The following is a 26,918-nucleotide window of genomic DNA, read 5'->3' on the forward strand; positions in this document are numbered from 1 at the left end:
ATAACTAAATACTTCACTCAAAGCTATGTCTCCCCACTTTTCAATGAATTCCTTCCCACGCTGAAAATCTAAGTCCTTTGCACTCTAGCAAGACTGTCATTGTGCAACAAAAACGTATCGAGACTGAAAAATACCAATTGAGTACAGCATGCTGTAGATCATCAATTAAGTATTTAATCCAATGGAAAGAGCATAATCAGTCCTGATGAATGTACCATGACACATTTTATCACTTAGGAAACAAGGATAATTCACAGCAACAAGCCATGTCCATCTTTATGTTATCTGCAGCAAACCTATGCAGCTAAATATACTCAAGTAAAATGATGTGAACTCTACTCTGACCTTCTCAATTCTTGCCACATTCTGACCAAATTCTTGAAGATCTCTCGACTTCCTTTCATTATTTTCTTCCTGTACCAATCAATTTGAAACTCAGACAACTCTTCCTAAACAAAAGAGATTACAGATTTCTATTTTAGTATGTACATGAGCTAGAGACCTGGAGCACTCAGGTTTTGCTTCCATTTTCAGATGGGAATAATGCCAAAGGTGTCATACAGTGACCAAAAGAAGCCGGGTTGAGCCCTCTTCTCTAATTAGTTCAAATATTCATCTCTGAAGTTCTCTAACCTGTTTCACATCTCTACAGCAATTTGCTTTCACAACAGGTCCAATGGCACAAGAAATTCAAACTCAGTTCCCTTTTCCAGCACAGTCTTATAGAAGATGATGATTCAGCTCATATGTAGTCAAGTCTTTTGACGCAGATGTCAAGACTTCTATAATCTCCTATAATGGAGATTATATAATGAAGTATTTTCCCAAAAGGATTGTGAAGATCAATACATGAAAAAGAGATACGGAGTGTTCAGGTACTGCTGTCAGGGAATTACATGAAACTATGAATTACTGCTTAATTTTTCTCTTTACCTGTAGAGTTCTTACATTTAAAAACATTTGTATATTGAGACACCAAAGTCTGTACTCTTAAGTACAAAACAGAGTAACAGTTTTCTGATTTACTTTTACTATACTCATTACTGATTTAATTGAGCTAATCATCCTCATAAATGAGAATGTCAGACTGCCTTCCATGAAAGTGACAACTGTATCTTGGTGACTGATTAGAGGAAACCTCTGATTATTCTGCTACAGGTTTTATTTAAAAATCCATGCAACCTTGCTCTGTACCAAGGGTAGCTGTACCAGTGAGAAACAAAAGAAATTAAATCACTGTCAGCAGACCAGAGCAAGAAGAGCTCAAGACATGCTCCGCTTCATTCAACTAAACAGTAACAGCACGCTCATGGAAGAAAATGAAATACCCTAAATAAACAAGGCCAGAACACATCAAACTTTCTTTTAAGAAGAGTAGAGGGAAAAGGAAATAACAAGATCCCTGATATGGACACAGAAAAGTTATGCCACTACAGACCAAGGAAGTGTAACTGAGGGAACCAATCAATCAAGAAGAACCCTAGTGAGAAACAAGGAACTACTTCAGCAGTAGAAATGAGTCTGACTTTCTCTCTCCTTTTGCAAAAAGCAAGCGTGTGGAGAACTGTTCAAACTGGATGAAGATGTCAGCATAAGAGGGCTGCAATGGATGTTGACTAAAGCCTGAATGGCATCATGACTTAAGGAAACGTTCTTGCATGGCTCCTGGAAGAGCCAGCTGCTTAGATTTGTTGCCATTCTCTCTGCTACTCTTGGCATATTTTTAATAGAATTGCAAGAAATTAGCTGAGATCTCTGCTGCACATAAGACTCCAGGTGTACTTGTAAGAAATAACAGATTTTCATAGAGAAGAACAGTTAACAGAAACAGTCTGACTGCATAAATCCTGTCAATATAGTTGAAATCCCATTATTATTTACATCAAATCAACTTACAGTGAGAAAAAAAGGTCATCAAAATACCAAGACTAACAACTGAAAAGAGTAGCCCAGAGGTAAATCCATCCATAGGATGTCATTAGCAAGAGATGAAGGTGGCAAGATAATTTACACAGATTGTATTTATTGCCACTATATAACTGACTTGGGCCATTCAGATTTTGAACTGGTAAGCGTAGCAAGGGTACAAATTAACAGTCCACACAGAAAAATGGAATGGTTAAAATAAAAAGACAGTTTTTTAGTGACAAAATATTTTTGAATACTTTATAAGTAGCTTAAATGAGAAACTCATGCCCATGATACTGAGAATTGAAAGGATTCAAGCAACATAAAAGAGCTGAGATTTTTCATGAGAGACAGGTTCATTGGTCCTTCAGAGAGAACACATTTTATAAGGTTGGTCAAACCATTCATCAAAATAAAAGGAACAAATTATCTGAGTAACTGAGAAGTACTTTTTCTAATATATTATTACAACATTGCTGAATTTCATCTCATTCCAGAGAGCAAAGAGGGCAGAATAGAAGCACATACTGCTTCTAATTAGAAGTCACCAAGCTTCAAATTCCAACCATTGGTGAGCTGATGGCTCCAACAAGAAGTGCTGTGGCCTAAAGGTGAGACAAGGAAACAAGAAAGTGAGAAGCAAAGGAGCAAGACTTGACTTAGAAGAGAGGTGCAGAATTAGAAATGAATGGTTAGCTGAGATAAGGCTTTGATCACAATGAGTACAAGTCCTAACAGAAGTAAGTCAGCTTATAACGACGGATAAAGTACAACTTTAAAAGCTTTCTCATAGGGTATCTTCATCAAGAGACAGGCCTCAGCAAAAGAAAGAGGCCTCAGCAAACACTGCTGTTTCCTCATGTGGTATAATCTCAGTAACTTCAGCTTGTAACAAAGAATAATAAAAGTTGATGACGGTGGCAAATGAGTTTATAGGTGAAAAAACGTTAATCTTCAGAAAAGTTGCTAGAAACATAACAAAACAATTAAGCCAGTTGACAAAGCCCAATGAGCTTCCCAGTTTTAGAAAACCACATCATAACTCCTGCAAAACCTGAGCTAACCATGAGGCTCCGTGCTTTATTAGCCCTAGGCACTGTGGATTAAAAAAAAGTGCACTCAGATCTCAGTTGCAACAGTGTATCAATCCAGATGTAATCATTAGGGATCAACAGATATTTCCGTATGTTGAAATCTTGGCTGTTAGCTCCCGTACTAATGTCATTACAAACAGCTGATGCTTGTAGAATGATACATAAGCTCTCCAATATATTATAACATTCAATTACTGGTGTAAAAAAAAAGGTACATTAGAATGTTGTATGGAACTGCTAGAAGTTAAAGAAGAGCAACTGTTCAGCGCTAATGAAATCAGCCTTTGTATTTTAAGGTCATTACTATGGTATGCCACCAGTAAAGCAAAACTTCACTGCAAGATTGAAGATGCAAAGCTACCACTGCAAGATTCAGATCTCCGTTTTCAATGTGCAGCGCTGTAGTGCTTCACTGCACCATGTTTAATATCCAAAGCAGCAAGAGCTGCAGAAAAGAGAAACTTCAGCCATACTTGAGGTTAGCCTTCAGCTACTAGTCATTAGAAATGTCCTTTTTTTTTCATAACCCCAATCAAAAACTTATACACTGATCAGATTTTCAGTTTATCCTCTAGTACTTCTTCTACTATTACACATGCTACTAGTTCTGTCCTTAATATAACTTATTTATTAAACAGAGACAGCAACCTGTTAATGCTGTCAGAACAGAGTAATGTTACATTCTGAGCTAGCCACGGTAGGAAAGACAGGATTTTATCTGACTATTGCTAACAGAACAGCAGACAAGAGGGAATGAATGGTCTCAAATTGCACCAGAATGGATATTAGGAAAAAATTCTTTTCTGAAAGAGTGGTTGGGCACTGGAATGGGCTGCCCAGGGAGGTGGCAGAGTCATCATCCCTCAGGATCCATGGAGGTGTGGTACTGAGGAATGTGGTTTAGTGGGCAGTATTGGTGGTAGGTGAACAGTTGGCCCAGATGACCTTAGAGGTCTTTTCCAATTTTGGTGATTCTATGATTCTACGGCAGCCAGAACCGCTACTCAGTTCGGTAAATGGAGGCCTAAACCAGATAACTGAACTCAAGACTAAGCACAGTAATGATCTCAAAGTTCAGATAACATTGAGACCAAGGAAGGAAACAGTAGGCCATGGCTCAGTTTTGCGAGACTAAGATGGTTGTTATGCAGGCGTCAGTTTGCTAAACCACAGCTTTTCCTGTTTGGTTCAGTTTTATTTAAAGTATTGCTGATGATGCAAAGAAGCGACTACAGGAGTCACGAGAGCCAAGAAAAGTAAAAATGAAGCAGAAGTGAAAAATTAATTGAATGAGTAGCAACTCAAGGACTCAAGGGGCAATTACTTATGTGAAGTGGGGTTATAAGGCCACGTGGAATAAAAGCAGGGAGAACGAAGACAATTGCTCGACAGGACTGGGGATCTACGTATTTCAAGGAACTGCAGCAGCTGGCATTTCTCCACCCAACTAATGACTATGTGGCCATGATATTCATTGGCATTGCTGAGCATATGCTGCTTTGCCTAGCAGTATTCTGATCCTGGGCATTTACCGTGTGCATTAGGCTAATGATAATTGCTGTGGACTCCTAAATTTTGTACAACCCTGCTTGCAAATATCCCTGCACAGCAAATAAAATTCATATATAATGCTTAAGCTTATTAAGTACAGATATTGCTAGACAATGTAAAATTCTCCAACCTAATGCAAAACCCATGAGGCTGAGATGTCAGCAACGGACCTGCATGCTTCCAATCCACCAACTTTATTTCCTGTGTTATGCAATATCTCTCAGACACAACTAATTGAAAGTCGAGTACTTCTGTGTAGCTCTAAGGATTAAGCAGCAGAAACTTAAATTGAATTTAATTAGAAGCTTTTTGTCTTTCATTTTTATTTCACAGATCTAAAATAAGTACTAAGTACACTTACTTTATCATAACACAAGTTTAAACCTGCCAGGAGGCAAATAGTAAGGTCAGCCCACACTGTTACAAAACCAGCAGACCAAAGAAAGCTGTAAAAGATGCTGCACATATACTTTCTTTTTTTGCTGTAATGCTGCTTACAACTTCGAACATCCCTACACTCTCATCCACTCTTGTAAAAAAAAAAAAAAAAAAAAAAAATGTCATAACTCACTGTTAACTCAGGTTTCCCTGAGATCTGAGTATAGAACAAGACAACTTCCTCTGAGGAATGAGAAGGTAACTTGTCTTCTCTTAGGCACAGCCAGACTCCAAGTTATGATTATTGTATTTCTCTGGTCAATAAGAGTTTGATCTACAGATGGCCGGATTTACAAGTCCTTGTAACTGAGAATCCAAGAAATTCTGTGTAACATTAAGCTATAGTAAGAGTCACAACTTGAAAAGACCAATATGCTACACTCATTGCTAACATTTTGTGTCATAATAAATCCTTAATTATAATCATAGTCTTATGGCCACCCTCATTCTGCCATGGATCCCTAAACAACCTGCCTGTCTTTCGCAGTGCTGGGTGACAGCATGGCTGAGCAGAACCAAATATATCTTCAAGAACTGTGAGAGATACATGGCCTTCCCTCCTTCCCATCTCTCAAGAGAAGTATGGCTCTAAGATGCTACAACAGAATATATTCTGCTCCTGTCTCTGCCATGACCTTCATAAAAGCATCCAAGAGAGAAAGAAAAAGGCAGCATTAGCACATCCCTTAGAGGAAAAGTACCATCCTATGCTGTTCTGGCACAACAGAATATTTTAACAGGAATTCAGCCTTTAAGTAAATTTTTTTATGCACAACTTTGTGCAGGGAATGACAGAGGGAGAAAGCTCTCCAAAGAGAAAGAAACACAATTTACAATCTTTAAACAATTACACACAAGCAATGGAAGACTGACTTTTACCTCACTAGCTGCCAGCCATCACAGCTTCTAACAGAAAGTTTATTTACTTCTTGTTGTTTTTTCAAAGTTGGGAAGGACAGTCAAAAGAAGTGAATTAATATATAAGGATTAGAAAACATCTTAAGAATCTCTCTTCATTTTCACACACCCACAGCTTGCAGCTTTATTCATAGGGTTAGGAAGCTTACATCATTCCATGGATTGAGCAAATATTGTATGCTGCAACATCAAACTTTTAGCTCGTGTGCCACTGCTGACATTTAAAGCTATTAAATGAGCATTTTTATGATCAGTACATGTCTGCTTTCCTTTGCTCATTCATGTGCATGGCTGATCTGTAGCAGCATTTCTGATTCAGTAAATTGGAGCTTCATAATGGTGTGCTGAAATACTACATAAGAAACACCAGCAGGCTCCAACATAAGGAAAGATGCAACATTCTGTAATTGGTTAACTCTGCTCATCCTGGCAAAACAGGGATAAAAGAAGGAATCTTAGTCTGAAATAACTTTTTTTTTTTTTTTTTTTTTCTTCAATGAGCTATCTCTCCAGGTAAGCTGCTACTCTGATATTGTAGCTAAGAATGCGCATTCTCTCAACACGTGGGAAGGAAAAATCATGCAGAAACAAAGGATTAATTATTTTTTCATATATATTACCATTGTGATTTTTTTTCCTAGTGGTGTGCATAACTCTAGTGCCCATTTCAATAAATGTTGAAAAATATAAGAAATCCTCCCTCACCTTTACAAGGACCCACAGCCTATTCACATCTATTGTAACCAGACAGAGTTGCTCAGGCTATTTTATAATTCAAGACAAACAGAAGCAAGACTAGCACTCATTATTGTGAGATTTCAAAGGTCCTAATCAGTCAGTGGGAGTGGAATGAGTAACTTCTGAAAGATACCCTTTAAATCAATGTTAATAACAGTCTAATTTGCCAGAACTGCTATTAGTTTCTTTCCCAATTGTTAAGTCACTACACATTCAGTCTGTGCATGTCCTATATGATCCTAAGTTACCTGACTGACGTATACACACGTAGGACAAAGCTGCACCACATTTACTTTAGAACTGGGAACCTAAATTAAATTTCTAGAGAATATATTCAACGGATTAAAAGTTTAAACAGCTAAGAACATGTAATGATCACGGAAAGACCTCCTTTAACTACATGATCACTGCAAAACCTGAACCTCAAAATCAGTACAGCAAGGGTAAAGCTGTACATTATGCTTGATATTATGTAGTACTGAGAGATAAAGGCACGTAAAGTGATCACACAACAAGCTGTAAAATATTTACATTTAAATGCAAAGTTGCTAGTAGAACTGCCATAGGAAAATGTCTACATTTATTAGATAGACTTTTCAGAGTGCCTAGTACAACCCAGTACAAACGCCTTTGCAGACAGCCCTAAAGATACAGGTAATTGAAGCTTTAGCCTGTCTGTAGACATTGATATAACAGGTTGTATGCCCATGTAATCAAGACCCAGTTTCATACTGACTGGCGTACAGCTGGCATGCACAGCGCTAGTTACAAAAAAATGAAATTATGAGTCACAGGGAAAATTACTGTCGCACAGATTTCTGAGTGTGGCAAGCCCTGGAGAGTATACAGGCTTATTTGCATAATTAGCTTGTGCTTACACAACGTTCTCCATACTGTGCTGGCTTAAAACTGCATGTATCAGCACATCATTATTTATTGGCACAGGAAGGGCAGCAATTAAACAGGCCCTGTCGCTGTCGCACAGAGCAGAGCTCAGCGCTGCCCTCCGCTCCCTGTGAGGAGCTGCCGTGAGGCCTCCCCTCAGCTCCTCTGCTGTGGGCTGAGCACACCAGGCACCTCAGCCGCTCCTCACACCTTGCCCTCCAGACCTTTCACTGCCTTCACAGCCCTGCTCTGGATGCCCTCTGACAGTTTTATGTCCTTCTGGCATTGTGGCACTCACGTGGCATGCAGTGCTGGAGGCGAGGCCGTGCAGAGCAGAGCGGGACAAGCCCTCCCCTCACCCAGCGGCAGTGCTGGGCCTGGCGCATCCCCTTTGGCAGCCAGGGCACGCTGCTGGCTCACATCAACTTGCCACCAGCCAGAACAACAGAGCCCTTTCTGTGGGGCTGCTCTCCAGCCTCTCACCCCCTGCATCAGTGAACGCTGTCTCTAATACAGCTCAAAAATGGGGATAGAAGTAATCTGAGACACCTTAAATGAGAGGCCAACTGCCACTCTTGAATTCAATTTTGCACCCATAGTACAGCCTCCATAGAGAGAGGAACGCGTTGCTATCCAATCTGTAGGTGGTAAGAATAGTGGTGGCTTGAATCATTGCTGCTATGGAAAGAACTGAATCTAGACAATCATACTGCCATAGCAACTGTGTGTTGGTGTACTGACACAACCATTACATTATGAAAAAGTGAAGAAATACCTCTTCCATCTCCGTTTTAGAAAGAAAATAAACATAAACCTTCTCTGAAAAGCACAGTCCAGCCAGTATGTCAAGTTTGTTACAAGCATGCCTATGGATCAGACTTCTTGGGCAACACGGCAGACAGGAAAAACTAAGATCCACCCTCAAATGGACGATAAGAGGAAAATTGCTGAGGCAGATCTCTACACGCACAGAAGTGTAACTCAGCAATTGAAGAGCGTTGGAATAACAGCAGAACACACCTACTGAGCCAGGTGTAGTCAACACCTTAAGAAAAGATACTTCAGGTGGCAAGCTGAAATATATTCACCTGTGTCATCAGATTTATTGCAGAGATTGTCTCTCTATTTCTTGTTGATTGCCCCATAACGGATATTTATTCTATTTTGTGACTTCTTTCATAAAGTTGTCTTCCAGCCAATTACTTAAGAATTTATGAAATAACACTTAACAATACCCACAATTTTTTGCAAGACTGTGGGGGAGAAGAGAGGAATCAGTGAACAAGTCTTACACAGGAATAATTTAATAATAATTTAATAATCTTTGTTGGAAAGGGTGCAGGGTTTTTGACTATGTTTTTGTCTCTAAAGTATCCGTACTCTCCGAAGTTTTCATTATTCAGAAAGGCATGCCTTGAAACAAGCCTTTTTCTTTAGCAACAGGCTGAGTAACTGAATTGAATGTACATACAATGACCAGCTTAAGGCAAATGAATTTTGAGAACACAAACACAGCTGGTAGACAAACTGGACAATAACAAGGCTTTTAATTCCCTTTTTTTCAAATAAAGTTAAACTTTGAATTCCTGTGAGAATAGAGACATCGGGTTGCTGTTTAATAGGAAGCACAGCGCATACTCTGCACAACACTGTATTCACGCAAGTAGAACTCAATTCTGAACAACTGATGACACTTTTCTTTTGCTTTGCAGTTCTTGCTGCCTTCGTTACTGTTAGGGCCCTCCGAAGCTCGGTACTTGGCCGCCCTGTTACACAGTCAACTTGTGCCACCCTGTGAGGGAAAGGACCCTCTGACACCTGTGGTAAGCTGACAATTTTGGTGTACCTGTGTAAGAAAAAACACTACTAACAGAATCTTAGTATAAACTCCTAAAGAAAGCAATATTATGTGAACAGTTTCCCTGATTTCCTTCTTTCTTCCATGCATTCCTGATTATACATGTTGTCTTAGGGAGCATTACAGTTGCTAAGAACTCTAATGCCAACTAAAGTGGCTTGCTAACCTCTCATCAAGGGTTACACCAAACCCTTGAAGTTTCTGAACCATGTTAGAACAAGACAAAGGTAAATCAGTTTCATGTATGTTAATAACCTTTATGAAACAGATAAAGAGGTAAATCAGTATTCACATACAGCAGCACACTGTTAGATCAGCTAAAGAGGCAAAAACATCTTGATTTAAATGAGGTTGCAAAAAACTGACTGAATAAATTACTACAGTCAAACAAATAGAATGCTGGCTAAATGGGACAAAGAATCAGATTGATTCATGAGGCTGACATCAGAAAGAACTACTTTGTGTTAGTCTTGTCTTCAGGGAATTTCAGCAGAAATCAAGATCTAATCACCACAGCTATCATGTCCCATTGGTTAAAAAATAAAAAATAGTAAAAACATCACCAGAATCCTTAATACCAGAACAATAGTGCAGGTAATGAAACACCTGCATTCATCTTAAGAAAGTACTATCACTTAAATACTCCTTATAAAAATATTTCTACTCCTGCACGAAGTTGTGGATAACTGACCTTTGAGTTGGGAGCACAGAATTATTTTAGATTGTAGTAGTTAGAAAAGGCTTTCAAAGCACATTCTAAGTAGCTTTTGAACAACAGTGCTTTTTAATCATAACCTTTTTCAATGATATGTATCAGCAATTATTGGGAAATAACCAAAATAATGTTACTAGGCCTGCACATACATACGTAAGTTATAAATAAAGCCAACGTTCTTAAAACAAAATAATTAATAAAATAAAAAAAGCAAGAAGAAAATTAACTCCAAAATTCTTCTTAGGATCTTTACCTTATGAATTTGATAATATTTGTTACTTGGAAGAAGACTGCTGTTGTCTGAAATTTGTAATGCGTGTAATTTAATCATCAGTGGGTTGCAGATATGTCTGGTTGTCCACAATAATTTTTCCCTTTAAGGTCTTCCCCTTTTTCCTTCCCTGAGCGGTTTGCCCACTGAAAGCCGAGGGCATAGGAATGGCAAAGGAAAAGAATCACTTTTCTTCCACTTGGTCTTTGCTTTTATGGGCAAATTGTATACTCAGCACTGCAGACTAAATTCATAGTTTCAGGACATTTAGGTGAATATAATACAATTCAGGTTTTACTAGTAAGGGTCAACTGTATCCTACTGAACTAAATTTGTTATGATTCATATTAGAAAATGTTATAATTAAATCAAGAACAGCCACATTAATCAGAGGTCATATACCCTTCCTAAGGAGACCTACTATGCCTTGTAGTCATTATGCTTTCCGCTAGAAGCAGCTTTGCAGAACCTTAAGTATGGAGGGGCTAGGTCCTTCCCCTCCCTCTTGGAGGGGCCAAACAGCTTACAGGTACAAAACCTGTAAGAGTTGGTTCTTTGGGATGCTGAAATGGAGGAATAAAATTTGTAAAGGCCAGAGAAGACTGCGTGGAATTACAGAATTAAGTATGATTTAATTGTTTTTCAGGATACAGGAATGGAGCCACAGATGTACTTAGTTACCTCATGGCTCATGTATGTAAATACTCATATGTCCTTGAAATCACTGGGAGGTATTTAGAGGGAAAATAATACATGTAAAAGTCAATAAAAGTAATAGAACCCTATAAACCCTTGTGATCTGAACCCACCACCCCATGCCTACATCTCCAAGGCTCGTTCAAAGTAGATCTACTGAAGCTAAGAGTTTTAAAGCTAACCTAACATCAGCAAAAACACATAACACATCAAATCAGAAAGCTAATCAGACAGCACACAATAAAATATATATATTTATACATATAAATTATACATACTATACAGACTTTCTGGACCATATTCAAATTAGGTCTTAGAGCAGTAAAATGCAGCATCCAGTTATCTACTTCCCCATGCATTTCATGAACAGCACGAGTTATAACACTTCAGTTAACTAGTAAGAGAAAGTGGTGCACATACGATCACTAGACACAACAACATACTGCAGGCCATCTTGCTCTTTGCATACTTACCTATCTTGGAATATCCCATGAAGATCCTCCCATTCTAATGTGTTCTGACTTCCTGCAGTTTGCTTTATCTAATTCCATTTTCACTGAGCCATTAAGCCAAAAATGCTAAGAATTGCCATTTAAACTTTCCCCATAATAAAGGAGTTGAGGTGTTTTAAGTCCCACCTACACAGTAAATTGATCCAGCTGATTCGAGAGCTACGACACCCAAATTTAAAGGCCCAGTTTGTCATGGCTCTGAATACTGAGTTTGAGAGCAGCAAAAAATAGAGATATCGTGGTTCAGAACAATGAAAAAAAAATATCTTTAATCCACTTCCCCACCCATCATTCTTACTGCAATTAGCTTCACCCAGTTCCCAAGTTCCTATGTCAGAAGCCACAAACACTCTGCTGATCTGTGCTGACTCTTTGCAGCAGCAGTTGTCTGGCGAAGAAATTCCCTTCAAGAGCTGCCAGCATCTATCCATGCAGATAGGCTTCAAGCCAGTGTTCCCCTGACTCTTTCAGTGAGCTGCAAGAACAGAAAGTTAAAACATCATTTATGAGGAGACACTATTCAGCTTCCATTACAGAAAGAGTGCTTCTACATATCTTAATTGATACTTACTTCAAAATATCTACAAAAGCTCTGAGTAAAGTCTTGCTTTTATACTCAATGCCGTGCTTATCACAAAGGGCTTTCACCAAAGGAGCTGCTTTCCAGTAGTTGTGTCGAGGCATTGTGGGGAAAAGGCTGCAGAATTCAATGACACACAGTTATTGAAAGGCTTGGCTTGCAAAATGCCCTGTACCCATTGTTCAAATTACTTCCCAATCATCCCCCAGAATGAGAGCAAAAGATCTTCTGATGAATGTAGTTTTATTTGAGATAACACAGCCTTTCTCACTTCTAAGTGCCCATTATTATCACACTTCTCCCCATAGTCATACTCACTGGTGCTCAATTTGGAAGTTCAAGTGCCCGGTGAACCAGTCATTGAAAAAAGATTGGTTCACATTACATGTTGCATGAAGCTGGGAGGAAAAAAGACAATGATTTAGATTTTATTTTTCTGGAAGTCTAGATAATTACACCTTACCAATCACCTTTGTCTAGCATAACAGACAACTTCTAGTGTCAGAGATTATTGCCTTAATTGACCTGAAGAATTAAACAAAGTCTAGCTTAAAATAGATTCTTGGAATATAGGTCAATTTGGGTAGATTTTGCCTTAGGAAGAATAGTTTTTTTCACTGATGTGCACACAGGCCTGACTGATACTATGGGATGACAGGACCATAGTGTGTAACTGAGAACTGCAGGCCCATCGCTTCCAGAAGAAAGAGGATTCTCACCTGAGTAGATACCCAGTCATTGTTCTTGTCATAATCAATGTGCATTGGAATGTGGTTCATCTGCGAGACCCAAATAAACCATGTACTCTCTAGGTACCTGACCAGGTAAACATAGAAACACATTTAATGTATCTAATTGCATCCAAACTTGCCATTAAAGCAGACATTTTGACATCTGACACAAAAAAAGGGCTGTGCAGGGAGTAGGGGCTGAGAGCTTTTCAGTGGAGTTACCAAGACTCAAAAAAGTGATGGTCTTAAAATATCTATCTATCTACCCAGCCTCTTGTAAGACTTATCTTACAGAGCACACTTGTAAAATTCAGCATTTTCTATTCCATTCCTTTGCCTCTTAAATTTTGGGGGAATTGCCTCCTAACTTTCTTTTGAGCCACGAAATCTGTCATTGCAGAGGTCCTTGAGCAGCCTCCCTCCACCCCCAACTTGTAATGATTTTCTCAGCTCACTACTTATTTATGAGCAAACTTTAATTTTGTAAAGTCTGACCAGTATGAGGTGTATGACTATTTTAGTTATTTCCATTGACACTCGATATTGTTTACCAATATTAGTCATGGGGACTTTGAGTATGCTGTGTGTTACCTGGACATCCAGTAGTACACCATGAAATTGTTAAATCCCATTAGAGGAATATACATGAGGCAGACTCGGATGTTGTAAGACACCACCAGTAACAGTTCCTGTTAAAAAAAAGAAGAAGAAGATGATGCCTTTTTTGAAGATATCCCTCATTTCCTCTTCTTCACATTATTTCAGCATAATAGATGTTCTTCCTATGATCTCTTACTTATCAAGTGTGACTCCATGCAATCATTCAGCCTCCTGTGTGTATCCCTGAAATATTCTCAGAGCACTAACTTTAAAATCATTAACTAAACGTATGTAATCCCACTCTGTCTAGGTCCCTTACTTTTCTGTTAGCTTTTATCTACCTGCTGTGACGTTAAAAGTCATCTCCTGACAAATTCACTCTGGACTTGTTGAGATAAGCATTCCTACTGCAGCAGCCTAAAAAAAACCCTTTTTTATTCCAAACATCATAGTCACCTTGGTTGAAATTTGACATAGCCACCTGGAAGTGTTAGGGGTCAGCCTTAGTAGGCAGTTAAGCACTACACAGCTCCTCGCTCACTTCCCCATCCCTGGAAGATGGGAGAAGAGAAAAGGAAGAGTAAAAGCAAGAAATTTTGTGGGTCGAGATATAAACTGCTTAATAACTGGACATGGAAGATGGAAAAAAAAATACACAGTGAAGCAAGAGATGCAAAAGCAATCACTCACCTCCTCCCACAGGTTGAAGTAGACTGATGTCCAGCCAGTTCCCAAGCAAAAGATGACTAATCTCCCTAAATCTCTTTTTTCCCCTTTTTATTGCTGAGCATGACATTTTATGGCATGAATAGCTCTTTGGTTAGTTTGGGACATCTGCCTGGCTGCGTCCCCTCCTCTCACACTCTTGCACTAATCACTGACAGAAGGCAGAGTAAGAAACAGAGGTCTTGATACTGCACAGAAGCTGTTTAGCCATAGCTAGAAGTGTGGTGACAGCACTGGTTTACTCACAAATCTAAAACAGCACTGTATGAGCTGCCATGAGGAAAATTAACTCCAGCCTATCCACAGACAGTACAAGTGGTTACATTTTTGAAAGATTTCTAGACAGTGTAATCGGTGCTTACCAACCACTTTTTCTTCCTGATTGCAAAGTAGAATATGGACAGCTGGAAGAAGGGTATAAGTGCAAGTGGGGCCAATACTGCAGGAAAGAATGAAAACAGAAAGATGTTTATAACTTCGCTGCAATATAAATCTTTCAGAAATATTCTCCTCTGCAGTGAGAGGAAAACTTGCTGGTTTCCATTTGCAGTAGCTTTCATGTGCCCACATAATCTGTTCATTTCACTTCAGCACCCTTCATTTCTTTCCCATTTAATTTTCTTTCCCATCCCTTACACCTGAATAACACTTATGTTGTTACCAACCATCACGTAGTAGGGGAAGTTCCTCCTCATGTGAAGAAACGTCCCTAATTTTAGAGATTTTAGGATCTCCCTAGTGTTGTGATTGTCTCTGAAGCTGTGATTTCAATGGGAAAAATCTTTAAACCTACTACTTTGGGAAGGAGACGAAGTTGGAGTTCTGTGGCGATGTACCTACAGCATTATAGGAAAGCAGAGATACTCACAGCTGAAATACTTATGCTGATAATTGTAAGGCATGAACTTCTTCTTCTTTTTTCCAAGCTGAAAAAAAACAAACCAAAGAACACTGTAATGATCTAGTTGGAGAACTGAGATCCTTCATAAATGCTTATTCTTATCTAACGAACACATCAAGAACTACCTATTAAATCTCTTTAATCCAAAAGCAGGCACTGAAGGTCTGAAGCAGTGGAAAGAAATATCTTATTTGAGCCTCCGTATCAAGATATCAATATGTGTTGATGCCAGAACACAACAGTTTCTGTGGAGAGTTCCAAAACTCTCCACAGAAGGGTAGGGTACCTTTTGTACCTTTTGTAGGGTACAAAAATACACAAAAATAACAAAAAAAAACAAAAGGCATTTGAATTTTGCAGGGGAAGATTCCAGTGGTAGCAATGAGATTCAGTGTAATCATGTTCAGACATTCACCACAGAGTGCTTAAATCATCTGTGCTTGGGGAGGAAAAGGTTATTCAGGTGAAGAGTGAAAACTGAGACAGGAAACAGTGGGTGATGAATGCAGGATGCGTCTGCTGAGAAAACTGCGCCTAAATTTCTGTATCAGATGAGCTATGGGCTGAAGACATCCAACAAAATGAAACCACTGAAATGCTTTCTGCCCATCCACAGTGCATCTGACTCATTTCTGTTAAAAGATAGACTCTAGATACTGCACGCTCAAGTTGATGCTATCAGGCATCTTTCAGAAGGTCACTGTCTAGATGCTCTCATGTTGCAGCTAACAGTTTGCTATTAATAAATACTTTGTATAAACTCTCTTCCCAAGAGTCTTCCTGAGACAGCAGAGCTGGAATTTTCCACATGCATTGTAAAGATTTCATTGCTTATTACCCTCTAATGGAGAGTGACGCATTATTTAAAGAGAATGCTTATCTAAGCAAGAGGTCATTTCTTCATTCCATGAGTAAACTGAATTGCTGATGAAAGAAAAGGCAGGAGATCTTACCTACCCTGATACTTGAAATCCTGGGAAAGAGGGGGAGCTGTGATTATGGATTTATTTTTATGAGATTAAAAAAAGAAAAAAAAAAGGGGGGGGGGATTAAGAACTAATTTATATGCTTGTGTTTTGTGCATAGCAGCTACACTGGTGCTGAAGGATTTAGGTGCCAAGCAGGTCCTACAACCAAAAGGACCCAGAGGGAACATCTGACTCAATATCTACAATATCACTAAAATCATCTAACACTAATCAAGTGGACTGACTCATTGTTTGGAAGGCCTTCGAGGTACTTACCCTGCTCTTCTAGCAACACAGAGAACTTAACTACTGATTTTAAGAGTTTGCGGCCTAAGCATCATGATAACCAGGCCCCAGGTTGGTACTTAAGTAAGATATCTTGAACTTGAACCTTAGTGAGAATGCATCCAGCAAGGATCTCCTCCTGGGAGCGTGGGAATCAGAGCAATCTGACTGTGAGACTCTCAGATCATCCAACACTTTGGAAATTACAGAATCATAGAATTGTTTGATTTGGAAAGGACTCGTGAAGGCTGTCTAGTCCAACTCCCCTGCAAGGAACAGCAACACCTATAGCTAAATCAGGGTGCTTGGATCCCTGTCCAGCCTGACCTTGGAGGTCTCCAGGGATGGGGCATCCACCACCTCTCTGGGCAACCTGTTCCAGTGCCTCACTACCATTATTGTAATAAAACTTCTTTCTTATATCCAATCTAAATTTGTCCGCTTTTAGTTTGAAACCATTTCCCCATTTTTCAAGTTATTATTACAAATTTAGGCAGAAAGACATAATTCAGGTTATTATACTTCAGTTCTGTCTTTTTTGCCAAAGGTCCTCTAGATCCATACCCACCTCTACAGAGAGTGTCTTTCCCAAGCTGAACAGGAGAGGGTGCATGTTGAGGTCGGGGTCCTTGCGGAAGCAGTTGGGTTTGGCGTGGTGCTGATTGTGCAGATGATTCCACCAGCTGGCAGGTAAACCCTGCAGAAAAAGCCAAATACTGGGGATTTAAATAGAACTCCATCACTGATCATTATTGTCAATCTATCACTGACAACTGCACTATATTTTCCTCACGGGTAATGCTGTCTGAATGTAGAGTCACTCCCGTTCATTATTTAGTCCAGATTAGGCCCAGAGAATATTCTCACAGTAAGGCAATTACCTTCAGGGTATTTATCACAATGATCTGCAGCAGATGGTTCCATTTAGGCTTCCTAAAGACAGAGCAGTGCCCCAGATCGTGTTGGAACCAGCCCATCTGGATCTAGAAGACAAAAGAATTGCCAGGGATTCAGAATCACAGCAGTGTTGTACTAATTTGCTCCCGGGAGTCTTCTTAGTACCATGGCATTAGATCATCTCCCTCTGATCTGTGGAAGGATTACGTGCAGTCCTGTCTGCTCAGTGCTGAGAACTTCCTTTCAGACCACTGCCTATTAAAGATGCTCAATGCCAGATATTGATTTTGTTGTACAGCAAAAAAACATTACAATGAGTTTGACTCTTAGAGCATATGAGTCTCTTGTTCCCATCAAAAGTATATATAATTTCCAAGTAGCCATCTAGAAAGTGCAATAATTTCCAAATCCAGAGCTTCATTGCACTTTGCAGCAGAAAACTGTTCTGAATTAATGAGTGGGGTTGGCGCATGACGGACCAAACATCAGAGCCATCAGACAGTAAACAGAACTTGGAACCAGAAACGGAATTGAGAATGAGATGTTCCCTCTTCTGTCGGGGTGAGTGATTAGATCAGCCCATCCCATCTTATAAAGCTGCCTACTTAACCTCACAACACCACACCAGTCAGAGTGAAAAGGTTTTCAGCAAACCTAGGCTTGCTGAAAGCAATAAAAATTGCTTGTTGTCTTCAATCAGCTTATTAGATCTAAGAGGACATAGTAAGTCAGTGACTGGAAGATGAACATTTCATTGATCCTCTCCATGGGATGAAACAAACACGTCCACACCATTGAATTGTTGTCAGTGGTTTACCTGAGCAATGGTGAAGAATGCCATGCCAACAACGAAGGGCACTAATGATATCCCGAAGTACCAGACTGTCAGCCAGGATGCAGCATCCAGTACCAGGAGGTGAAGGAAAATCAGGGAGAAAAAGGTGGAATCTGGATTCAGAAGTCCCATCTTCTCAACAGTGCAGCGCAGCTCACGGAAATCTTCTAAAAGTGATTTCTGCGGGTAAAAGAAGTATTAATGTGCTAGCTACTTTGAAAATGCAATACAGCAGATCCAGGAATCCTGGAGTGGCCATGGAAACATTCAAGTTCATGCTGGATGGGCTCTGAGCATCCTGATCTAGCTGTACGTGTCACTGTTCATTGCAGGGAATGTTGGACCAGATGGCCTTTAAGGGTCTCTTCCAACTCAGACGATTCCATGATTCTAAGTCAGTGGAGACACTTCATCAGTGGGGTGTCTTCACAAGAATGAGCGCAAGATCAATAGATCTCAGCTTTGCTTTGACACTCGAAACAAGTTGCTGACAGGCTGAGTCAGTGAGACATCACAATGGGAAGAACTGATCAGATACTGGTACTCTGGAGCCCATTCCTCACACCCAAGTGTGGATCTAGCTTTTTTGGGACACTGCTGTGTGTTTCCATGCATGACTATGGCAGCTACCTCCCCACCCAGCCTAGGGCACAATGTCAGTTATATTGTCCCAGAAATTATATCTACCCCTCTTTTGTATTTCTCCTCCCACGCAGTACCCCAAGTCATGTCACAGTTAGTTTCTAGGACACTCACCTTTTTGTTAGACTCAAAGCTGGGTTGATCTGGTGCCAGTTCCCCAATCAGCAGAGACTTCAAGTATTTTTTCACCAGAGCCTTATCACTGTGAAATGCTACAAAGGCATCCTACAAATCAATACACAGACAAATGGGCTAAGAAAGGTATACTGCTAAATACCAGATGGCCAAGTCTACATTTTCCCATATCACTGATATAATACATAATCCTGATTCCTTTTCTTTCCCAAAGACCTTCAGAGCTCTGTTCCTTCAGTTGTTCCTGTAGTGTTTTGCCATCAGCTGGAGCTAGGCCCAAGGAAGCTGGAGAAGTTTCAAGAAACTAGATGTCATATAAGTATCTGGGTGAGGCTGGTAATGAGTACGAAAGTGTTTGATGAAGAAGTATTTGCAGAGGGAAACATTCTCTTTCATCTGTCTCTTTCAACACCATCCTTCCTTAGAAGGCTTCAGCCAGCAGCCCTGCCCTGTGGATGGGACCCAGGAGTAGGAAAACACATCAGTGAGGTGTCTCTTTGCCACACTTCGGAAAATGCAATGATGTTGTTAAAACCCTGCCTTTATCACAGTAGTATCAATGGAAATAAACATATACAGGGCTATCTAGCTTTCTCTTACAGTTGCCTGTTTTGAGATGAATTGACATTTTGGGCAACTGAGTAACACAAGTGACACAAACATATTTGTTCAAGAACCATTCATAGTACCAGTTTCAAAAGGAAATATAAACTATGGGATAAAGGAAACAGAAAGCCCCAGATAAATCACAGCTCTTCTTCAACTTATCTCCTCAGTGGATTTCCCAGAGGGAAGGTGAAGAAGCTGGCCATGCTCCTTTATCTTCCAGAAAGAGTCAATATTGCAAAACCCTCAGTGTCTGACCAGTCACATCCACACAAATTTTCTCTCTGTAATAAACTGAGGTAATCTTTTAGTCATGACACAAAAATTTTTGCACACTTCCAGACAAGAAGAGGATTTTCCTTGTGCAGTTTGGCATTCCTCTTGAGTCTGACTTCAGAAAAGGCCCATCTCTGAGCACTTTACTCGAGTCAGAGAAAAGTGATGTTTTGAACAGATGAGATTTCTACAGACATCTCATTTTGTCACAGGGAATAATTAGAAATTATGCCCAGATCCAGTGGTCTGGGGAAATCTTGCTGTTATGAGTCTGTGTTCTCTCTGCAACTACCTTACTTTACCACCTTACAAGAGATTACTTTAAAGGACTATCATCTGCAATGGACCTTACTTCCCAAACTTGACAGGAGTGTAACATTCCGCAAAGAGTATTGTTTATAGTTGCAAAGTAATGCATATAGAGGAAGATAATTCTCACCATATCTTTAAAATGAGCTCTAGGTTGCTCAAGAGTGCTTGGAAAACATCTTGGACTTTAGGTTTGAGAAGAGAATGAAGGAGATCCAAAAGGGTTTTTTCCTTCACTTGAGAACACAAACTGAGGAACAGAAAGAACAGTCTACTTTCTGGAAGCCAGAAAATCTGTCATGACAAGAGTTAAATTTGGGTCCCCTCACTACACGTTTATATTGTAATCCTGGTCTTGCTTCTGAGAGTTCAGAAATTCAATATCAACCCTTAATAAATAATCTATGAAATCTGCTTAAAAATTATCATCTCTTTCAACTGTTAAAAAACTCAGTGAGATCCTCTAAGTCAAAGATTTTTGCAAGTGTCTCTAGAACATCTACTTTCAGATGGACTATTTGTAGAAAGTTTCCTCGTCTTCTGCAGCCAAATGTCATTCTGTTGATTTCTCAGTTGTTTTTCTTGTGTTTTATTCTTCTTAGAATTTTTGTTCAAGACCTTCTTTTCCATCACTCGTTCAAAATAGAGTCTTTACCTTGGTTACTTTCTTTTCTTGCTCCACTGGCCCCAGAATTAATTCCTCTTTATCTCTGAACATTACCTCCTCCTTATTCACCCCCTTGTTCTATTTTTGATTATCCTTGGCTTCTATCATATCTGGAAGCGTTCAGACATTAAAACAGCAGTATGCACTGAGTGTACCACTTCCCAATCTCTTCCCTTTCACTCAACTGCAACAGAAAGACTTTGCAGATACTTGGAAGACAGCTTGTATGCATGTGTACTATTTACATTTTAATGTAATGAACCTGAACAGAGCTTTATAATTTACATAGCAGTTAACTCTGATCTCGAGGGTAACCTGGAAGGTACTTTTACAAGCAGCACAGATACATCCACTACCTTATCGTAGAATCACAGAATGGCTTGGGTTGGAAGGAACCTCCAAGATCACTGAGCTCCAACCTCTGCTGTGAGCTGGTTGCCACCCACCAGATCACGCTGCCCAGAGCTCCATCCAACCCAGCCTTCTCTGACTGAGCATGGTGTCAACCATTACAAGTGTTCTCCACTGGAGTCCAACCGTGTCCTCCTGTCCTGGCACTGGAACCACATTCCTCCACTCCACCCCTAGATCTTACCGTTGCATCTTGTCCGGCATAGTGGCCAATAACCCGGCTGCCTCCAGGGTGCCGTCTGGAAAAACTGCTGACGTCGTAAACATTCCTGTCAATCACCAGCCACTGCTCCTTACTTGGGCCACGGCCATTGTGGATTCGGATCTCTTCCCAAGTGAAAAGCTGTAGAAAGGTTGAAACAGGTTTCCTTTCCTTTACTGTGGAGCCAGTCTGTGGAGCCATCTGCACTTCTGGATGTGCATTCAGCACTGAGATTCACTCATCTCAGCCTCGCCGTGCTGCGTTCGGACAGATGAGCCATGTCAGCCTACCCGTTATACAGTCTGATCCCAACCACACCCTGTGCTTCCAGGGCTGGTTGACTCCCTTCACACAAACACACCCTCCTCTTCCACGCTCACACCAGACTCCTTGACACACCCATGAGTAAATGCCCTGTTTCTTCTTGTCCTTTCTGAGTTGCCACTGGAAGGTCTGATTACTCAAGAGACCTGTAGGCTACTTCACTGAATACAAATATACACGCACTGAAAGATTTAGGAAGATAACTTAGAATCTGCTATTCAATCAAATCAGATGGCAATGTGATGAAAGAACAATATATTAAGTGACCTTCGTAGAGCATTAGGAAATGGATAAAGTAAGCTGTTAGCCAGTTTCCATATTTGAATGAACATGGACCTTAGCCAGAAGAGAAATCTGAGGAGCTGTGTTGGCTGTTCTACAGGTAATATTCTGTGATAATTGTAGAAAACTGAAGCACTTTTAGCATTCCGTAATGCTTGAGCATGTCATTAATCCTACACTTACCATACAGTATATCTCCATAATGTCAAACAGAATCAAAATAAAAAACTGTAAGGTAACCTGTGCAGTCAGCCAAAAGTTGCCCATAAATATGTTTGCTAGCATATCTCATTCAATTGTAATTCCTGCTAACAAAGCATGGAGCTTATGTCTACACAAACAGAGTGAAAACAGCAGAATGCTCCAAGGTCTGCAATCTCTCCATGATATATCTCGAATTCTTTCCGATTGAGTCACATCATTTTTGTGCCTGACCCAGAAAAAACAAAGCCCACAATGTATGAAACACTGCCATCTTTCAAATCTGGTATTTTTTAATCTGAAATTACCATCCATGGGTGCTTTTGAGGAAGGTAGAAGAATATGCAGCTATGGCATAGTCTGCCTCATCAGATTTTCATCCCATCCCTTTACAACATAATACTGAATTAAGTCCTGAATTATGAGCTTTCCCCTTTACACCAAACTTTTTGTTTGCATTTATTAATTTACTGCATTTGAAACCAGAAGTCATAGAATTATAGAGTGGTTTGGATTGGAAGAGACCTTAAACATCGAGCTGTTGTTCACAAGCCTTTAATTCCTTACCATTGTGTGATCCATCACTCAAACTCATTTCTCTCCAGTTTAGAAACAAGGACGCTGTGCTAGACAGTGTCAAACACTTTGCACAGATCCAGCTAGATGACATCACTTGCTCTCCCCTTATCCACCACTGCTGTAACCCTGCCATAGAAAGCCACCAAACTTTTCAGGCATAATTTGCCTTTAGTGAAGTCATGCTGGCTCTCACCAATCACCTCTGTTCTCCGTGTGCCTTAGCACAGTTTCCAGGATGATCTGCTCTACGATCCCTGATCTGCTGGGCATAAAGTTGAGACAGATTGGCCTGTAGTTCCCCACATCTTAATTTCTTCCATTTAAAAAAATGTGGATTATGCCAACAATGTCTTAAATAGGATGGCAGCTTGATCCACCAGTTCCCTTAGGATTCATAGACGCATCTCATGGACTTGTGCACCTTCAAGTTCCTTAGATGGCCTCAACTGTGGTCTTCTACACTGGAGGGTTCTTCATTCTTTCAGTCCTAGCTTTCCTTTCTGCAGCTTGGGCAGCGTGGCTAGACCATTGCTGGTGAAGAATGAGTCAAAAAAGTCATTAAGATGCTTAACTGAGACAGACACCCCCGTTAATGTAATAGTTGGCCTAACCTCCCCCAGTATTACTAAGACAGGCTGCTCCACAAAATGATTCTTCCCACCTTCTCTTTCTCACCTGACTCATAGTTTGGTCTGTACAGGAAGAAATAGTTACAGTTTACAGGTTCGAAGTCACAAAACTATAAACTCATTTCTGTTTGATACTATCACTGCTGTCATGAATGTAGCCAAGCCGTGTTCTTGAGCAAGGTACGTTAGCAAGGTGAGGTCCAGTTTTGTCTGTTAACTCTCTCTTCCAGACAGACAGCATGCAGAAGGCCCAGACAAGCATTGCTCAAAGGGATGATCTTCTGCATCAGAAGAAAGGCTTCATTTAGTGTATGTAGAATAACTTAACTTTGGAGATTTTCTGCTTAAGAAACTGGAAAGGAGTTTACAGGCTGTCTGTGCTAAATGTGAAGTTCTTCTTCTTACAGTTACCTTTCTTTATATACTCTGTGCAGTTCTCAGACTGCAAGCAGTGCCAAATGTGAAGTCTATTTTTTGTCTTCCTTTATTTTCTGTAACAGTAGCACAAGAACCATTGGACATCACACACAGCAGACATCTGCCTCAGCCCTGCATGGAGCAGGCAGGCATTCTGGCTGACACAGAGCTGTAAATGTTGCAATTCTAATGCTTCAATCACATAGCATCTTGCAAATTAATCACTCAGGCACATAACATCCATTTAAATATCCCGATGAGTAGCAATGCTTGAACCACCCTAGCTGAAAGAGAAATGGGACTATTGATATTCATTAAAAGGCAGTGATAAAAGAACGAGAGAAAAAAAATTATACTGTTCTGCCACATGGCATTTTGTAACTCTTTATCTTGGTCTAAGTAGAAGTGTCTCCACAGACATGTTTTTGTGTTCACATTCCGGAGATGTGTGTGGAGCAGTACATCGTACAGACAGCCTGATCCACACTGGTAGCGGTAGTAAAATATGCAATAGTTGTTGTAAATGTGGGTTGTTTGTATGGTTTTTTTTTTAAGCACTTGCAAAAAAAAAAAAAAAAAAAAAAAAGAAAAGAAAAGAAAAGAAAAGAAAAAAAAAAAAAAAAAGTGAAGTTACTCTATGGCTGTCCATAAAACTTGCAAACCTAGCAGCTACCTGAAAAGAAACAGATGAGAATGGAGGTTTTGTTTCTGGTCCACGAGGAGATGGAGAACACAGAGCCAAGAAGATATTGGAGTTAACTAACATGGAATGTTTCAAACACATCCATTCCCCATCTGAAAGCAAAATCACTGTGTCTGTGTTATCCAGGTCACAAAACACATTCCAGGGCTGCACAAAAAAGTCCAGATAGTGAAAGCCACAGCAGGCATGTTTACCCAGAGAAGCTATTGGGAAATCTGTTAAGGTGAATTTGCACCATAATGTTCTGCAATAACAACCCACACACCCGCAAAATCTATATGGTACACATCTGGGAGCTCGTGCAGATGCACAGAGCTCTGTCTGTGACATCTCCTTGCAGAAGCACTTGACATAGTTATCCAGATCTCCAGAAATTCAGTGACTGCTGAACTGGCAGCTAGTATAACAATGTTTTTATCCAGTATATATCCAGTGTATATCCATCTATTTTCACTTAGTTCACTGCAGATAAACTGGCACAGCACAGAGCAGCCCTAGATCCAAAAAGAATATAGTACTAAGGTACACAGAACTTAAGTACTTTGTTTCCAAGAAAATATCATCCCTGGAATGTCTGAGCTGCCCTGAGTGCCCTGACGAGCCCTGCAGCTTCTTTCTCCTCCCCACAGCACCTGTCTGTGCTCAAGGCCAGCTCTGAACGTGCACAGCCTGTGCACTGCAGAAGAGCCCAAAGTGCTGTGAGAAGCCTTTGCCCTGCATGAGAGCTGTTGTTCTGCTCAGGGAACCGAATGCTGTGGGATCTAGGCTGCTCAAAGACTGTATGAGCATAGGAAGAATTTCTGCTTTGAAGGAGTGGTGATGCAGTGACACAGGCTGCGCAGGGAGCTGCTGCAGTTACTGCCCCAGGAGGTGTTCAAGAAGCTCAAGAGACGTAGCACTGAGGGACGTGGTTTAGTGGGGAAATATCAGTGGTAGGTGGATGGTGGGACTAGATGATCTTAGAGGCATTTTCCAAGAGAAAAAGCACCCATGAAACCCTACCATTTGGGTGGTAGCAAACTTTGCTTTCACTCTCAGTTGTTTTTTATGGGTGAGCAATAATAATTAAGAAAGATGCTGAGAACTCTGCCATGCTATTACAGTGAGGCTCTGTCATAAGCACTGTGAAACTCTCATCTAAAACTCTACGTATTGCATCATTTGTAACTGCATGCTGACATTCTTTTTAATGAGGGCCAATAATAAACTATTCAACAATCACCACATACCCCTATGCTGTGCATCTCCTTTAGTTCCTAAGAAGTTCCTAAGAGCTTCTTAAGAAGTTCCCAAGAAAGCCCCACTGGCATGCTCCAGCTCAAGGTTTAAGGTCCAAATTCAGCAGAATCTAAGATCACCATTTATATTGCAGAGGAACTAAAACACACAGCGATCCAAGCTAGAATTGTTAAATGTCCATGACAGAACCATTTTGTCTTCCCACTGTTATAATTTGGGATTTGTTTTTTCATACCACTCAGCATTTTTTTTAGCAGTTTCTGAGTTCAGCACACTGACTGCAAACACAAATGTGCATCCACTAAAGAAATACCCTGCAAAGGGCAATCAAGCTTGAACACTTTTTAATACACGACTTTTGCAACACCAATTAGGAACCACAGCATAAGCAAGGATTAAAACACCCACAATAGTTCTACTGCCTACACACAGAACACCATCCTTTTGTCCTTCCTGCAAGTCTCAGGCTCCCTGCCAGCTTTGCAACACAGGAGGCAGGGATCCTGCAATCACTTGCCTCCTGCCCAATATGGAACCAAACCCCCACTGGAGTTTTCTTGCAGGCAAATTACCTGTGTTGATCCTTATAGCAGCCTTCTCAGGCACAGAAGCACACTGCTCACCTGCATCCATGAGTACTTCTTCACGCTTCCCTTGCTTTCAGAGCGGTGTGGCTGATTTCTCAGCTGCAGAGGCATAATTCAGTCTTCAAATACAATGCAGTTTTTGCCTTTATGGGAGCTGGTAGGTTAGGTCAGTGGTTGGACTTGATTATTTTGGAGGTCTTTCCCAACCTAGATGATTCTAAGGCTGTATAGCTAAGTTAACTGGAGTACTGTTTGTGCCTTCTGGTTTGGTATCAGCAGTGGCTCTGAAGAAGGTGCATCCATCCATCACTCAGATCGCTGATGATGTTAGACTGTACTGGCACCAAGAATGCCAAGATGTAATACAAGCAGCTGAAGTCGGTTTTGCTAAAATATTTTCCAGATGCAAAACTCATTTTCTGCTTTCGTTCTGAATAGACACATCTACTTGTTGCCAGGTCTATAGATTCATCACTTGCTTACACAGATCTTCAGTAACTTCCTACTGTACTGATCCTTTCCCAGACACATATTACTGTGTGTATTCATGGCATAGCAATATTTGCACGGAGAGGTGGTGGGTACCCTGTCCCTGGAGAAGC

General features: G+C 40.3%; 1 protein-coding gene across 1 annotated transcript; it reads right to left on the reverse strand.

The window, feature by feature from the left end:
- Positions 1–12,007: 12,007 nt before the first annotated feature.
- On the reverse strand, positions 12,008–21,556 carry LOC306948227 (acyl-CoA (8-3)-desaturase-like; the record flags this gene model as incomplete). The annotated part of the gene is made up of 12 exons (XM_079537766.1): positions 12,008–12,059; positions 12,156–12,281; positions 12,483–12,562; positions 12,884–12,980; positions 13,487–13,584; positions 14,584–14,660; positions 15,090–15,147; positions 16,944–17,072; positions 17,257–17,358; positions 18,090–18,287; positions 18,864–18,974; positions 21,338–21,556. The coding sequence occupies 12 exons, from the start codon at positions 21,554–21,556 to the stop codon at positions 12,008–12,010; spliced, it is 1,347 nt and encodes a 448-aa protein (XP_079393892.1).
- Positions 21,557–26,918: the final 5,362 nt, after the last annotated feature.

Source organism: Tetrao urogallus, assembly GCF_951394365.1.
Source record: "Tetrao urogallus genome assembly, chromosome: 6".
Taxonomy (NCBI): domain Eukaryota; kingdom Metazoa; phylum Chordata; class Aves; order Galliformes; family Phasianidae; genus Tetrao; species Tetrao urogallus.